Source organism: Microtus oregoni, unplaced genomic scaffold (assembly GCF_018167655.1).
Source record: "Microtus oregoni isolate MIOR12 unplaced genomic scaffold, Mior012 000006F_ref0000085, whole genome shotgun sequence".
Classification (NCBI taxonomy): Eukaryota; Metazoa; Chordata; class Mammalia; order Rodentia; family Cricetidae; genus Microtus; species Microtus oregoni.
Genome location: NW_024543065.1, coordinates 27,583,006 through 27,597,600, shown reverse-complemented (window position 1 = coordinate 27,597,600; position 14,595 = coordinate 27,583,006). Strand labels below are relative to the sequence as shown.

The window sequence follows — 14,595 nt, the reverse complement described above, 5'->3', positions numbered from 1 at the left end:
TTCATTTATTTTGCTGAGAAAATGACAGTGTCTTTTTGTGTTTTTCTGAGACAGAGTTTCTTTCTGTAGCCCTGGCTGTCCTGGAACTCGAACTGCAGACCAGGCTGGCCTCGAACTCAGACCTTCACCTGCCTCTGCCTTTCGAGCCAGGTGTCAGCCAGGTGGTGGTGGTGCACACCTTTAATCCCAGCAACTGGGAGGCAGAGGCGGGCGGATCTCTGTGAGTTTGAGTCCAGCCTGATCCACAAGAGCTAGTTCCAGGATAGGCTCCAAACTATAAAGAAACCCTGTCTTGAAAAACCAAATAAATAAATAAATAAAATAAAAAACAAAGAAAAGAAAAGAAAAGAAAAGAAAATGACAGTGTCTTCCATTCAGAAAATGTACAAACAATCCGCTATGTCAGAGGTATTACCAAGGTTCCCACTAGCTTGCTTGTCTCCTGAAACTTCCTGATGTTTAATGCGTAGTTCTCTGTACAGAGACTGGCTTTCTACTGAAAGTCAGACATGGTGGCACACGTGGAGGCAGACAGATCTCTGTGAGTTTGGGGCCAGCTTGGTCTGCAGAGTTCCAGGATAGTCAGTGCTTTGTAGAGACACTCTGTCTCAAACAAACAAGCAAGCAACAAAAGAAAAGAAAATAGAAAATAGATTTAGTAAGCATTTTAATATCTCAAACAGGATGCCCATTTTGTGGAAGCATCAAAATTCAGAAAAAGGCAATAAACTTGAAAATTGTATTAACACTTAGGTACTCAGAGGGTGACCCTTCCTCATAGGGCTTTGAGTCCATTTGAGACCTGGCGACCACATAACATCAGATAAGAGGGAAATAAACTTCAGAAAATGCAAGATTTGAAGTCTGCTCCTTTAAGTCCCTCTCTCCCTGGGAGAAGATTTGAGAAATTTGGGTCTTGGTAACCTAAGCAAGTTATCCGGTAATGGGGTCTATGTTTCTCAGGGCCAAAAAGGTCTGTAGCTTGTGATCGAAGTCGATGGCTCGAAACTGAGGCTCCTTGTACTTCCGGGTCATCTTGGCACTGAGGTATGTTATGAGTTCACATCTTTCCAAAAACTTTTCCATCTTCTTCTTGTATTTTTTTCTTGAATATTCAGAACCTTTGGGATTAAAGGCTGTAGAAAATGTCACCAAGTTATGAATGCTTTCTGATAAGGTGGTTAGTAAGCCATTCAACAAGGCAGAACTTTGTGTGTAAGTAGGCCACCCAGCTAAGGGGAAGATGGTCCCATCTTGGATAAGGTTAGAGGGCCACTATCTTAGACCGTAATTTTCTGTGTTCACCTTTATTATGGCATGGATTTTTGAGTGTTGACTATATTATTTATGACCCTGAGTCTCACATGCACTAAGCAAGTGCTCTACCACTATGCCCAGACCTCTGCTTTTTTTTTTTTTTTTTTGAGATAAGGCCTCACTGTGTAGCCCTGGCTGTGTAGACCAGGCTGGCCTTGAACTCACAAGAGATCTGCCTGCCTCTGCCTCCCTCCTCTGCTGGGATTAAAGGTGTGTGCCACCGTGCCTAGTTTAAACTTGTTTTTGTGGCAGGGTCTTCCTCAGTGGCCAAGGCTGTAGTGGAGCTCACTCCATAACCCAGGCAGGCTTTGATCTTGGAATCCTCCTCAGCGGCCTGCGCAGCTGGGATTTTATGGGCCTGTGCTACCAGGTGCAGTTTATAGTGCTTGACTTAAAAACTGGCAATTTCAGTTCGATGTTTTCATTTTTCACCTGTGTTTCATCTGCCCCTTCCCGGACAAGGAAATAATAACCAGCCCAGTCTGCCACTCATGGGCCAAGTGCTGAGCGCCTCTGAGTGGTGGTCATTTAGAAAGCTTACCTTTGAGATGAAACCCTATGTAGAGGAGGACAGACCGCCTCACGCTTAGGAAGGGGAACTTGGGCTTCAGGCATCCCGCTGCATTCAAGGCTTTGATTAGGGAAGTTGCTGTACCCTGAGGGAGGCAACAGTTGAAGTCAGTGCGTAGATGAGTTCCCATTCTTAATACAGATCAGTAAAGGCCTGATTCTTTTCATCACATAGCCTTTCCTGGGATGGGGTGCTTAGGTGGCCATCCAGCCAACAGGAAAGAAACACAAACTACACTTGCAGAGGGGAAATGAAATATAAGCTGGCATCATGCCAGCTGGGGGAGGGCTGCATGCCTGGGCTTCAGTGCATGACGGCCTCTGTTCATATGGCTGACATTTTCTGTAACATAAAGTTAGAAAGGAAAGATGGGGACGCGGAGCTCTGAGTGGCTTTGGCTCATCTCTGCTTGTGTGGTCGCATGGGCAGCCTGCCTCCCACTCTGCATCCTTGGCCACATGACAAGGAATCCAGAGACCACAGTGTCACTGCAGCCAAATTCCTAGAGCTGCGAAGGTGAAAGAGGCCTCCTAATAAAACAGGCCTGTGACAAGACTCCTCCCCAGTGGTCCTCCCTGGCACATGTAAAACAGGCCTGTGACAATCTCCTCCCCAGTGGTCCTCCCTGGCACATGTAAAACAGGCCTGTGACAATCTCCTCCCCAGTGGTCCTCCCTGGCACATGTAAAACAGGCCTGTGACAATCTCCTCCCCAGTGGTCCTCCCTGGCACATGTAAAACAGGCCTGTGACAATCTCCTCCCCAGTGGTCCTCCCTGGCACATGTAAAACAGGCCTGTGACAATCTCCTCCCCAGTGGTCCTCCCTGGCACATGTAAAACAGGCCTGTGACAATCTCCTCCCCAGTGGTCCTCCCTGGCACATGTAAAACAGGCCTGTGACAAGACTCCTCCCCGGTGGTCCTCCCTGGCTTGATGGCATTATGCCAGATGGAAGCCAGCTTTCTCCCCATCTCTCCTTTGGTTTTTCTCTCAGATTTTTATTTTTCAGGCAGTCTTGCTCTGCAGCTCAAATAGCTACCATTGCAAGCTAACTTTCTAGGCAAATTGAAAACCAAAACAAAACAAAGTGTTTAAGAAGTTGTAATAAACCTGTAAAATTGTGGTTTTGGCATTTATCCTGAAGAACTAGAAAGCAATAACTTCAGGAGACTAGTGAGGGGCTCAGTAAGTAAAGGTGTCTGCAAGCCTGGTGACCTGAGTTTGACCCTAGGAACACATGTAAAATTGGGAGGAGAGAACCAACTCTGTAGAGTTGTCACCTGGCCTCTACACACACACACCATGACACATGTCCCCTCCCGTCATGGGCAGGGCACGCACATTCATGCACAAATAATAATTTCAAAATTAAATTACTTTGAAGCTGGGCGATGGTGGCGCACGCCTTTAATCCCAGCACTCGGGAGGCAGAGGCAGGCGGATCTCTGTGAGTTCGAGACCAGCCTGGTCTACAGAGCTAGTTCCAGGGTAGGCTCCAAAGCCACAGAGAAACCCTGTCTCGAAAAAGCAAAAAAATAAAAGTAAAAATAAAAAAATTAAATTACTTTGAAACAGAAATTGACTAGTGACAAATGTTACTATTTTAAAAAAATAATTATATAATTATATCTGGATGAAGCAAATGTGGTTTGAGTAATTTCACGTGGATTTGGGATAAAACATGGGTTTTGTAGTTCACCTATCCTGGAATTCTTTTGTGGAGTAAGTTAACCTTTGGCAGGCCAATGCAACATTCCAAATCATTAAAAAAGAAGGAGAAGGAGGAGAAGGAGGAAGATGAGGAATAAAGAGGAGGAGGAGAAATCAAACTAGGCATCCAATTTACATGTGAGTAGTTTTAAGACCGCCCATCCCCCCTCGCTGGGGTACTGACCGCCTATCCCCCCCCCTCGCTGGGGTACTGACCGCCCATCCCCCCTCGCTGGGGTACTGACCGCCCATCCACCCCTCGCTGGGGTACTGACCGCTCATCCCCCCCTCTCTGGGGTAGTGCTGTTTCAGGCATTGGTTATAGGAGTTCACAGCTTTCATTTTAACAACCACCCGTAAATGAAATAGTTAAAGAGTGCTTTACAACTTAAAATCGGGAAATTTTGCCTGGAACCCCAGTTATAAAAGCAGAAGTTATTGTTAGAAGAGACCCCTGCATTCTTGTAACGTGTATGTGTATTGTAGAAAATCCCTCAACAGAACCTGTTCCAGATACCCAGGCAAAGGGAGACTGGTGAGGTGGATGGATTCCTTTAGCGGAGGAAGCTTGTGTGGGAGCTTCTGGTCCCAGTAACGCATCGGCAGCCTGTGGATACAAAGATCGTTAGACGCATGTGCACACACATCCATGCAGAGCATATAGACGCAAATGTGAGACAAGGCTCACTGCCTGCTTTGCCTCCTGGAGAAAATTTACACAAGGGAGAAGACTAGGGGTTCTAGCAGCTTCTTTGATTTTCGATTTCCCACAATCGTGTAACCTACTCCACAGCTAAGAACAACTTCGAACTCCTAATTCTGCTCCCACCTTCTGAGTGCTGGGAATGAGCCACCATGCCTGGCTCCGGGGTTCCAACCTTGATCACCTCTTTATCAGATTTCTTAATTTTCGCAGCGACTATATAAAACTTTTTCATTCTTCTGAAAAATTTGAATTATCTAAGTGGCGCCTTCATTCCCGAGATGAATAAATACCCCTGTGGCCAAGGTGGAGGACACTGGGGTGGTGGCAGGAGGGGTGACCAGTGGAGAGAGGAGGGCCTAAGGGTGGGAGCTCCAACCTGCCTCGTATATTGTTTAGGATTGCTCTATTAACCTCTAAACACCGTTTCTGCCTCCACCCATTCCTGACATCTCATGGAAGATCTTATTCCTAAGCAAAACTGATTTTAATACTGGCCTAGCTTACAAGCCGGCAATACACGCTATGGCTCATAGGATCAAGTCTAAATGAAATGCTGTTTGGTGGTGTTGCTTGAACCTCTGTATGCTACCCTGCTGACCTCCAGCCCTGCCACATCCAGACAGGCTGACTTTCCTACAGTTTCTGGGTCTCCAGGGACAGGTTGTTTGTGGGTCCATTAGCTTGGCATCTGGCCCTTTATCCCTTATTCTAGTCTATTCCTGGTCCTTACTCAGACAGTCCAATCATACCAGTGTGCTAGACCCTTTCTCACTCTTTGGGCCAAAAGATTCCATTATTATGGCAGGGCAGTGGTGGCGCACGCCTTTAATCCCAGCACCTGGGAGGCAGAGGCAGGAGGATCTCTGTGAGTTTGAGGCCAGCCTGGTCTACAAAAGGAGTTCCAGGACAGCCAAAGATACACAGAGAGACTCTGTCTTGGAAAACCAAACCAAACCAAAACATTCTATTATTATCAGGTACTCAAAAATCTACCATTTGTTCTGGAGTTTTATGCTTTGGGACAAAGCAGTGCTTATCCACTCTCCCTTTGTGTGTGTGTGTCCCCGTGTCTGTGTGTCCCTTCCCTTTTCTTCCACAGTTCCAAGAACAGTAGATGGGGCATAGAACATGATAAATATTTACAATTGGCGAATAATCTCACCTCAAAAATTTCTGCAGCTTTTCTTCACTCTCGCAAATAAATATACGATCCCGATACTCTACGGCATATTGAATGTTACCAGGCACCAGGGCGTCATATCTGAAAAACGAAAAACGAGACAAAACAAAACAAAAACCATGGTGTAATTAATACATGTAGCTTTGTAATTAATATCTTAGCATTGATATGGAGTACTATATAAATAAAATGCCAAAAATGTGTCATTTTTTCTGCTTCCGCAGCTCAAGTAAGAAAGGACTGTTTCCCCAGGTGATCAGCATGGTAAGACTGTTTCTTCGTGAATTGGAGAGGTGGCTCAGAGGTTAAGAGCGCTTGCTGCTCTTGAGAAGGACAGGACTTGGGGTTCCCAACATGTTTATCCCATGTTGGGTGAGTCCCAATGCCCATAGCTCTAGTTCCAGGGGATCAGATGTTCTCTTGTGGCCTCAGTGGGCACCTGCATGCACACGGTACACACACACACACACACACACACACACACACGAGATTAAAAATAAATCCTTAAAAACAGTCCCATGGACCCATGGTACTGAGCAGGGGTGTGGGTCTGTCCTGCAAATATGAGGGCTTGCCTTTGTTTTCCGTCAAGGTAAGTCACTGGGCAGTAGCCTTGGAGCTCAGCACACTTGGGAAATCGACTCTTGAGCTCTGACAGGGTCAGCCTTTTGGGGAGCATGGCAGCAGGTGGGAGTGGATGAGGTGCCAAGGGGGGCACGTACAATTCTGGGTTCATCAGAAATTTCTATTAAGAAAAGAGGTACGACAGCAAGAGCATTTAAAACAGCAATAATACACCAATCAAAATCATTTCCCATTTCAGTAGCCTTTCAAGCCACCTGAGAGAAGCTATTGTAACTTCTCCTGTAAGAAGTTCTGCAGGATAATAATCCCAAGCAACCAAAGGTCTCCTCTTACATAGTATTATTTTAGTTCCTATTCTATGACAAGGACTAGAGAGTCCTTCGTCACCTGCCAGTCTACCTGTGCCCTTTAGGGCTCTCCTGTGTCAACAGTTGCTCTGAAGGATGCAAAGGCACAAAATATCTGCCAGGACTTCTGTTTTGAAAATTCTGTGATTATTAAGATATAAGTAGGAAAGAAGTATGATATAAGGAAAGAAGCACCCCCAAAGTAAAGAAATTAAAGTTCTTATTCTCTGGAGGAAAATAAAATATTCAGATTAGTTTTCATTATTGTCTTCCGTTACAAACCATTATGTGTCATCAAATCACAGGTATCAAAATATTGGAATCAATATCTGGTTAGACTTTTGAATCAATAGGTACAAGTAGTCCATTCTCCATATCCGTGGCCTGTGCAGCCTCAGATTCAGGCTGGAGGGGTTCAGGAAAAAGACTAGTTCTTTACTGAACTTGTCTGCCTTTTCCCTCGCACAAGTCTCCAACAACACAGCCTAGCAACTATTTACAAGCTTTTTACATTGCATTAGATAAGCCATCTACAAGTGTTTCCATGGATGTGGGAGGGTTTGCATAGGTTAGGTTATATGCAAATGCTACCTGCTTTGTAATTGAGCACCCATAGATTTTGGCAGCCTTGGAGGGGATGTCCTGAAACCAATCCTCACAGATGCTGGGGATAACTAGTGCTGTTTTATTTACTTATTTTTTAAGTATGGAAGACATCAATTCCATACTTTGCTTCATTCCTACTGACTTTGGCTTTACTCCCTCATCTCTTGAAGCTGAATCCCCTGGTATTTTTCTGTGGACTGAGTCTAGATGCTTCACGCTCCCTCCATTGGGGAGACTCAACTGTTGACTTTCCCTGCCTGATAAGTAACCCAAGACCCACCACTGGCCAAAGCCTTCAAAATGTTTCTGGGGCTGGGGCAGTCCAGGGCTACTCTTTGAGTTTCTCTCTGATCCCAGAGTTACAGGTTCCAATAATTGGGTTCTTGGTTCCAATTTTCTAAGTATTCCCAAGGGTGCCTGTTCTTCTCATCAAGACAAGTAATTTTCCTTCCTTAATAAATATTTAGATAAGAAACAAACTTACGTTTAGCTTTTCTTGAGAACCCATTTTATAATAGTGTCCTCTGAACTCTGCTGCGAATTCCAAGCTGTTAGTCACAGAACAATCAACTAACTCATAAGACTCTGCCAGGCTGACGGGGCAGAACTGCCCAAACTCTCCCAGACGAGAAATCAGCTCTTCAGGCGTGATACATAGTTTGTCAATGCAAGCAGCTTTCCCTGTTATTAACATATTAGTTATTGTATATTTTCACAGGAAATGTAATGGTTAAAAAGTAAAATAATTTCAGTTAGACACCACTATATTAACAGTCCACAGTCTCACATTCTAAACGACAGAGTGAAAAGTAAAGTTACTATAAATGCATATGGTGGTGGAAGTCTACAATCCCAAGTTCTGGAGGCTGAGGCAGGGGGATTACCACAAATTCTGAAGCAGCCTGGGCTACACAAAACCTCTCTCAAAACAAGCAAGCAAACTAACGAAACAAAAGTTATTCTTCATGCCTACACCCTCTCAGCCTACTACCCATCCTAAGCAGTATCCACTATTGTGTTTATGCCTTTTAAAATATTTTTCTATACATACTTACATATAAATACATATATGTGTGTGTGTTTTTTGCATATAGTGTATTCATGCCATTACTATAAACATTATTTTGCAACTTATCAGTTGCTTATCTTTGACATCTTTCTCTGTTGACTCAATTCTGTAGATATGTTTAATCTTGGTTTGTTTTTGTGTTCAAGAGACATGTTTTTATTCTATGTATCCCAGGCCTTGACCTTGTGGTCATCTTATGTCATTATATTAGGGCTCCCCCATGCCCGGCCACCTAGTTCCTTCAAATTTATGCATAGCAAATTCTACTATACAAACATATAAACTATAAGACTTTTAACTTATGTATGTATATATGTGGTTTACTTAAATATTTGTCTTTCTTGTGTATTTTCATTCTAGTTTTTAGGTATTATCAATTATATACAAATAATAGTTATATACACATATTTTGTATAATTCAATACTTACATATACATACATACATCTGTATGAATGGGCATACACACACATCTATGTTCTAACAAGTATTTCTACCCAATTCTGATACTAACTGCTAGTCCAGTGACCATAGCCCTCTTTCAGTGAGGTGGGCATTGAAGAACATTGTCTTATTGGCTGCCATCTTTCACTGACCTCCTGAAAGCAAGGAATGACCAGTGTGGCCTCGGCACCCTTCCCAGAAAGGTCCTTAGACTGTACACTGCTGGAATCTAGGATTTTCCAAGTGGCGACATCTGTGGCCTGACTGAGTCAACAAAGCTGAACTGGACTCCTTGGCTCCACTTCTGATCTCCACGAAACTGGATACCAGCCATGAACTGTGACCACTTCAATAGGTCCTGGTCCACTCGGAAGAGTTCAGAGTAGCAACTGGCAGGGTCTCCTAACATCTTTGTATCTTTCAGGGCTCAGAGGTTTCTGGAGTAGGGTTACTTGCCTAATACAAAGTGATGTTGTTACTTGCTACCTAATTTCCCCAATTCCTCTGTTAATTTGAACATAAGTCTGACTGTGTCACTGATTATTTATCACTGACTGAACAGAACTCTGATTGGTTCGCTGTGTCCTTGTGCTATGAACATCAATCACTGCAGGACACAGACTGGCCTGTTCAGTCACGCGTCTGGTGCTGCTGTGAATTCGTGCCTGCCCTGTTGTTCATACCTTAGAAATTGTTCCCTTTGGATGTGAATATTAGTTTCTAATGAAAAGGATATACCAAAAGCACCTGCCTTTAATACCAGAACACTGGAGGTAGAGGCAGGTGGATCTCTGTGCATTCAAGACCAGCCAGGGCTACATAGGGAGATGCTGCCTGGAAAAACAAACAAACAAACAGAAATACTGCAAAGTTAGCTTAGTTTTCTAAGCTGAACTGTGGTCTCAAAAGAGACATTGAAGGATTCACAGCATCTTTGAATGTAGTCACTTTTGAGAACAGAGTCAGATGGACAAAGACACAGAGGAGCATGGCATGTGACAGACAAAAAGAATGACAGGCAAGAGATAGGGTTGTCATGGTGACTCTGAAGCCAACGATTGTTGGTTATGCTGGAAACAAAGAAGAAGGCATGAAGATGACCCTCCCATAAAGTCCTCAGAGAAAGCATGACACCGCCAACACCTTGGTTTTGAACTTCCAGCCTTGTGAATTCTGACATGATACATTTCTGTCTTTTGATCCACTCAGTTTTTCCTTGTAGCCCTAGGAAACTAAAACAATTCCAAAGGCCCGGGTCTCTGTCATGCTGGCAGTCTGCTTTCCCTTGCCTTTTCAAAGGCTTGTTCCCCTGCAAGACTGCCTGCTGGTGTGGTGGTGAGGAGTAGGAAGCCAGGGTTCGAGGCCAGCCTGAGATACATGGGCAGTTAATAAATAAACAATTATCCAATTGATGCTGCCATTTCAGGCATGACTAAGGAGAGAGTTCTAGGGTCATAGAAGCTTCCACCAAGATTTTAGAAGAGGGCTTGGAAGCCAAGCAGTGTGTGGCGAACTCAATCAACATCTCTCCAGATGGCTCCTGAGACTGTGTTGCTTGAAGTTGAGATGGGGGCGGGGGCTATTAGAAACAAGTACCCAAACCGAGTGGATTACGTGACAGAAATGTATTGTTGAAAATAACACAATAAATGTGCAGGGATGTTAGGGATGCCAAGGATATGGAAGGTCTGCTGAGGAAAGCTGAAGATGGAGCCAGCCCAAGAGAGAGGTCATGTGGGCCACACATGGGTATCCTCGGGGTGGGAGGGGCTGCTGTGGTTTCAGATGTTGGACATAGAGCTGTGGATGTATCATTTGGTCTCATAATATCTTGCTAGGCTCCTATCTATCCCTCCCTTTCTTTTAGACACCTGAGGTTGTTCTCTGGCCTTCATTCTCTCTCTCTCTCTCTCTCTCTCTCTCTCTCTCTCTCTCTCTCTCACACACACACACACACACACACACGTATACACATACACATAATAACTTACCTTCCTTTATTTTTTCCATGTATGTCTGTATGTATTTATTCATCTGCTGGATGTCTTTAATGACTTCATTCCACACCCACCACTTACTGTGAAATCCATCAATCACATGCCAGTTTTGATGCTGTTCTTGATAAAACTGCCTGATCTCACTGACATTTTTACGGTACTTGGCATTCTTGTAAGCTATAATCTGTGTGCTGTTGTGCAGTGGATAAGGCGTACTAAGAAGAAAACAGGGCAGGGGTGGAAAAGTTGTTGAAGGCCTGCGACATCCCCTGTATACATGGTCAGGGTCACCCCAGTCCCACAGTTCCCTCAGGAAGATTACCTCTGCTCCATCTTCCTCTCGAAGAGCAACCTCTTGAATATCTCCTTGGATGGCACGTCCAACTCAAAGATGACCATGGGAATGATTGACCTCGTCTCCAAGATATTCATCTGGTTTGTGGTTACAGGGTAGCCATCAATGACCACACTAGCAGACAAACAGAAAAACAGAAATTCCACATTCCTTTTTTCTCATAATTTCCTTATGTCTTCCAGAACAGATCTCTGTCTTTGAGTACTCCTAGGCTTTTCCTTATGACACTGATACATTTTTTTTTGTGTTTTCTCCTCCATCTTTACATCTTAACCCTTAGTCATCTCTAGACATTGAGGTGGGCAGGACACATCCACAGCTTTGGAAGCAGAGGCAGGAGAGCCACATTCATCCATCCATATGCTCAGCACCACACAACTAGGTTTTGGTAGAATTTGGGAAGCACATCTCCTATACCTTGAAAACTCCGTATTCCTGGTGTTATCACTATAAGCACAAACAATAGAATGAATACAGGCAGGCCTAGATTTGAAACCATGTCTTGGTTTTTAGCAAAATAGGAGAAAATTCTATTTACCCCTTTGGGCGGTTTTAAAGATAGGGAGCAGGTGTGAAAAGCACTGGAAGAGGGCAATGCATGGACCAGATGCTAAGTGAGCAGTCATGTGTGCTCTGGGAGGAGATGCTCTTGCTGTAGAAGATTGGGGAATTTGTGAGGTATTTGGTATGGAGAGCTTGTGAGGCCTGCCACACATACGTGAGAACAAAAATTATGAGAAGTACAGCCCAACAGTCAGAGATAACAAGATTGTCTACCAAACTGAAAGGAAACGAAAATTCTTTAAAAATCCAGAAATTCTGAGAGTAGTCTCATAGACAAGTCAGAAAGCTGCTCACATGGCTGGTGGCCATCAGTGAGGATTTATTTGTCCTGAATGACAGGGCCCACTTGCCAATGCTCTCCAACGGAGTGCAGGGCCCAGCAGAGAGGGTAAATGACACAGCCAGCTCACTGTGGTCTGCAAGAGAGTGACACATTGCTTTCTTTTGAACAATACTTCTTTCTACTGGGAAAGGCCATTTGAGTGGCTCTCAGGATTGGGGAAAAGAAGCTAGGGTGGCTGAGCAGCCTTCATCCTGGGATGAAGGTGGAATAACCTGAGACTCAACCAAAGTTGTCCTCGTTGAGGAAAGCTAAGCCCCAGAGAAGAAATAACTCAGTGTGGATATGCCCCTGCTTTTCCCGAAGGCTGTCACCCAAGAGTGCTCCCAGCCCTGAAACTAGAGGGACTAACTCTTCGATGACTTGACTCAAAGCCACTTGCAGAGAAGCCAGGGATTCTAAGTATACAATGATCGTGACTAAGCCAGGGGATTCTAGTGACCTGGATCCCAGACCAAAGAGCATTGGTGTTCGCCGAGGTGTGACCAATAGCTGTAATAGACAAGAAGAAAGATCAGCGAGGACAATGAACTGAGAACGAAGCCACGTATCCAGTGTTCCTGTCTGAATACGGCATTACAGGAGGGGCACGGCTCTCTTTACAGGGACCTGGGCCTGAGAGGAATCATGTGCCTGGGACCACATCACCCGAGAACTAAAGAGGGCCCTTCCACCCTTCCATGGAGCAGCAAGAACTATTGGGGGTAAGAAAGTCACAGTGGCTTCATCTGTGGACCATGCAGGAGTTGCTGAAGGGAGTAATGAGGTCTTTGGGCTAATCTGCCACGAGTTCAAGCCATGAATCTTGACAGGAAAAGAGAATGTCTCCATGTTAAGTGCTCAGTCTGAGAAGCACCCTGGCAGTTACGCCCTCTCCCCTTTCTTCCGCCCCAGCTCCCTTACCCTATAGTATTGCACACACTTTCCATCAGGGAGAGGTCTAGAGCTTGAATAGCAAGTGCATCCGGCACTGTCATTCCCTTGTGAAGGTGCCAGTTGATCATGAGTGACAGCTCCGTATCTGGGTGATTGCTTAACATGCTACGCAGCGCGTCTCCTACTGACAGACGTTTTAAGCCATATTCACTTGCAAGCTTCTTGGCAACTGGAAAACACAAAACACGAAGCCTATTTCAGTTCACACATTTGTCAGTCAACCTTGCTTTTGGATTCTGGCTGATGGCACCAATAGCAAGCTTAGCTTCATATTCTTCAAAGAATTGTCAATGCTGTTAGCTTTACTTCAGGCTTGTGACTTTAGAATCTGGTTAATGAACCAACTGGGTTTGTTTTGTTTTCTTTTTAAGGAAAAAATGAATTTATTTTTATTTCATGTGCTTTAGTGTTTTGTCTACAGTGAGGTTATCAGATCTTGGAGTTACACACAATGATGAGCTGCCCTGTGGGTGCTGGGAATTGAACCCAGGTCCTCTGGAAGAGCAGTCAATGCTCTCTGCAACTAAACTCTCTCTCCAGTCCTCTTCTTTCTTCTTCTTTCTTCTTTCTTCTTCTTCTTCTTCTTCTTCTTCTTCTTCTTCTTCTTCTTCTTCTTCTTCTCCTTTTATAATCAAACCAATACTTAAGCAGCTTATTGTTTCTGCATGATGCAGCAAATGAGGTGAAGCACCACGGGAATGCTGTGTGCATTGGTATTTAGTATGCTGCCAAAGAAAACAATGTAACAATCCAGGGGCTGTAGAGCACTGACTGCTCTTCCAGAGGTCCCAAGTTCAATTCCCAGCAACCACACGATGGCTCACAACCATCTGTAATGAGGTCTAGTGCCCTCTTCTGTCATAAAGTCATACATGCAGATAGAGCATTCATATATACATAAAATAAATAAATAAAAACCAATGTAACAAGCCTACTTGACTGGCTTACACCATTCCCCAGTCCACTACACACTGCAATGAAGATATCAATCTCTAACCGATCATGGGTCTCAATAACATTCTAGGAAATAGTTTTTAAAAATCACACAGGCATACTTTACATTTTGTTTTACTTAATTTATATTTATTTTACATGTATGGGTGCTTTGCCTGTGTGTGTGTGTTGTTGTACCATATGTGTGCAGCACCTATAGAGGTCAGAAAAAGGTTTCAGATGCCCTGGGATTGGAGTTATAGATGACTGTGAGCTGCCATGTGTGTGTCTAGAATTGAACCCAGGTCCTCTAGAAGGGCAATCAGTGCTCTTAACCACTGAGCCATCTCTAGACCCCTACTTTACACTTTAATACAGGTTTATAGCTTCGGAGTGATGTGGGATTCCCCTCTGTAGGCAGTGAATACCATTGGTTAAGAAAGAAGCTGTTTTGGGCCTGTGATAGGGTAGAGCAGAACTGGGGGTGGGGGTAAACTGAATGCTGGGAGGAAGAAGGCAGAGTCATGAAGAAGCCATGGAGCCGCTGCCAGAGACAGACATGCTGGAACCTTGTGGGTAGGCCACAAGTCCCATGGTAAAATATAAAATAATGGAAATGGGTTAAATTAAAATGTAAAAGCTAGCCAATAAGAAGTTAGAGCTAATAGGTCAAGTAGTGATTTAATAAATACAGTTTCTGTGTGGTTATTCCAGGAGTCTGGGTGACGGGGAAACAAAAAAGCAGCCTCCTTATTACATAAGAGGAGAAAGAATTTTTCCTGTGAGTTTATTTGATGTTTTAGTGGCATGAAAAATTGAATTCTAACTTTATAGCTTAGAAGAACCAAAGCCCACTATGAATAGATATGGGCCATTGAATAGAACAGATAGAGGTCATTGAATAGGGAGATAGAGGTCATTGAATAGGGAGATAGA

General features: G+C 44.1%; 1 protein-coding gene across 1 annotated transcript in view; it reads right to left on the bottom strand.

The window, feature by feature from the left end:
- Positions 1-703: 703 nt before the first annotated feature.
- The window catches only part of Ak9 (adenylate kinase 9), a 109,312-nt gene continuing 95,420 nt past the window's right edge, over positions 704-14,595 (bottom strand). The window contains exons 31-39 of the mRNA XM_041654182.1: positions 12,694-12,895; positions 10,854-11,000; positions 10,526-10,746; positions 7,508-7,704; positions 6,061-6,230; positions 5,468-5,566; positions 4,104-4,206; positions 1,859-1,973; positions 704-1,136 (exon numbers count right to left, since the gene is read on the bottom strand). Of these exons, the coding sequence (XP_041510116.1) occupies positions 934-1,136; positions 1,859-1,973; positions 4,104-4,206; positions 5,468-5,566; positions 6,061-6,230; positions 7,508-7,704; positions 10,526-10,746; positions 10,854-11,000; positions 12,694-12,895 (1,457 nt within the window). The 3' untranslated portion in view covers positions 704-933. The remainder of the gene's footprint in view (positions 1,137-1,858; positions 1,974-4,103; positions 4,207-5,467; positions 5,567-6,060; positions 6,231-7,507; positions 7,705-10,525; positions 10,747-10,853; positions 11,001-12,693; positions 12,896-14,595) is intronic.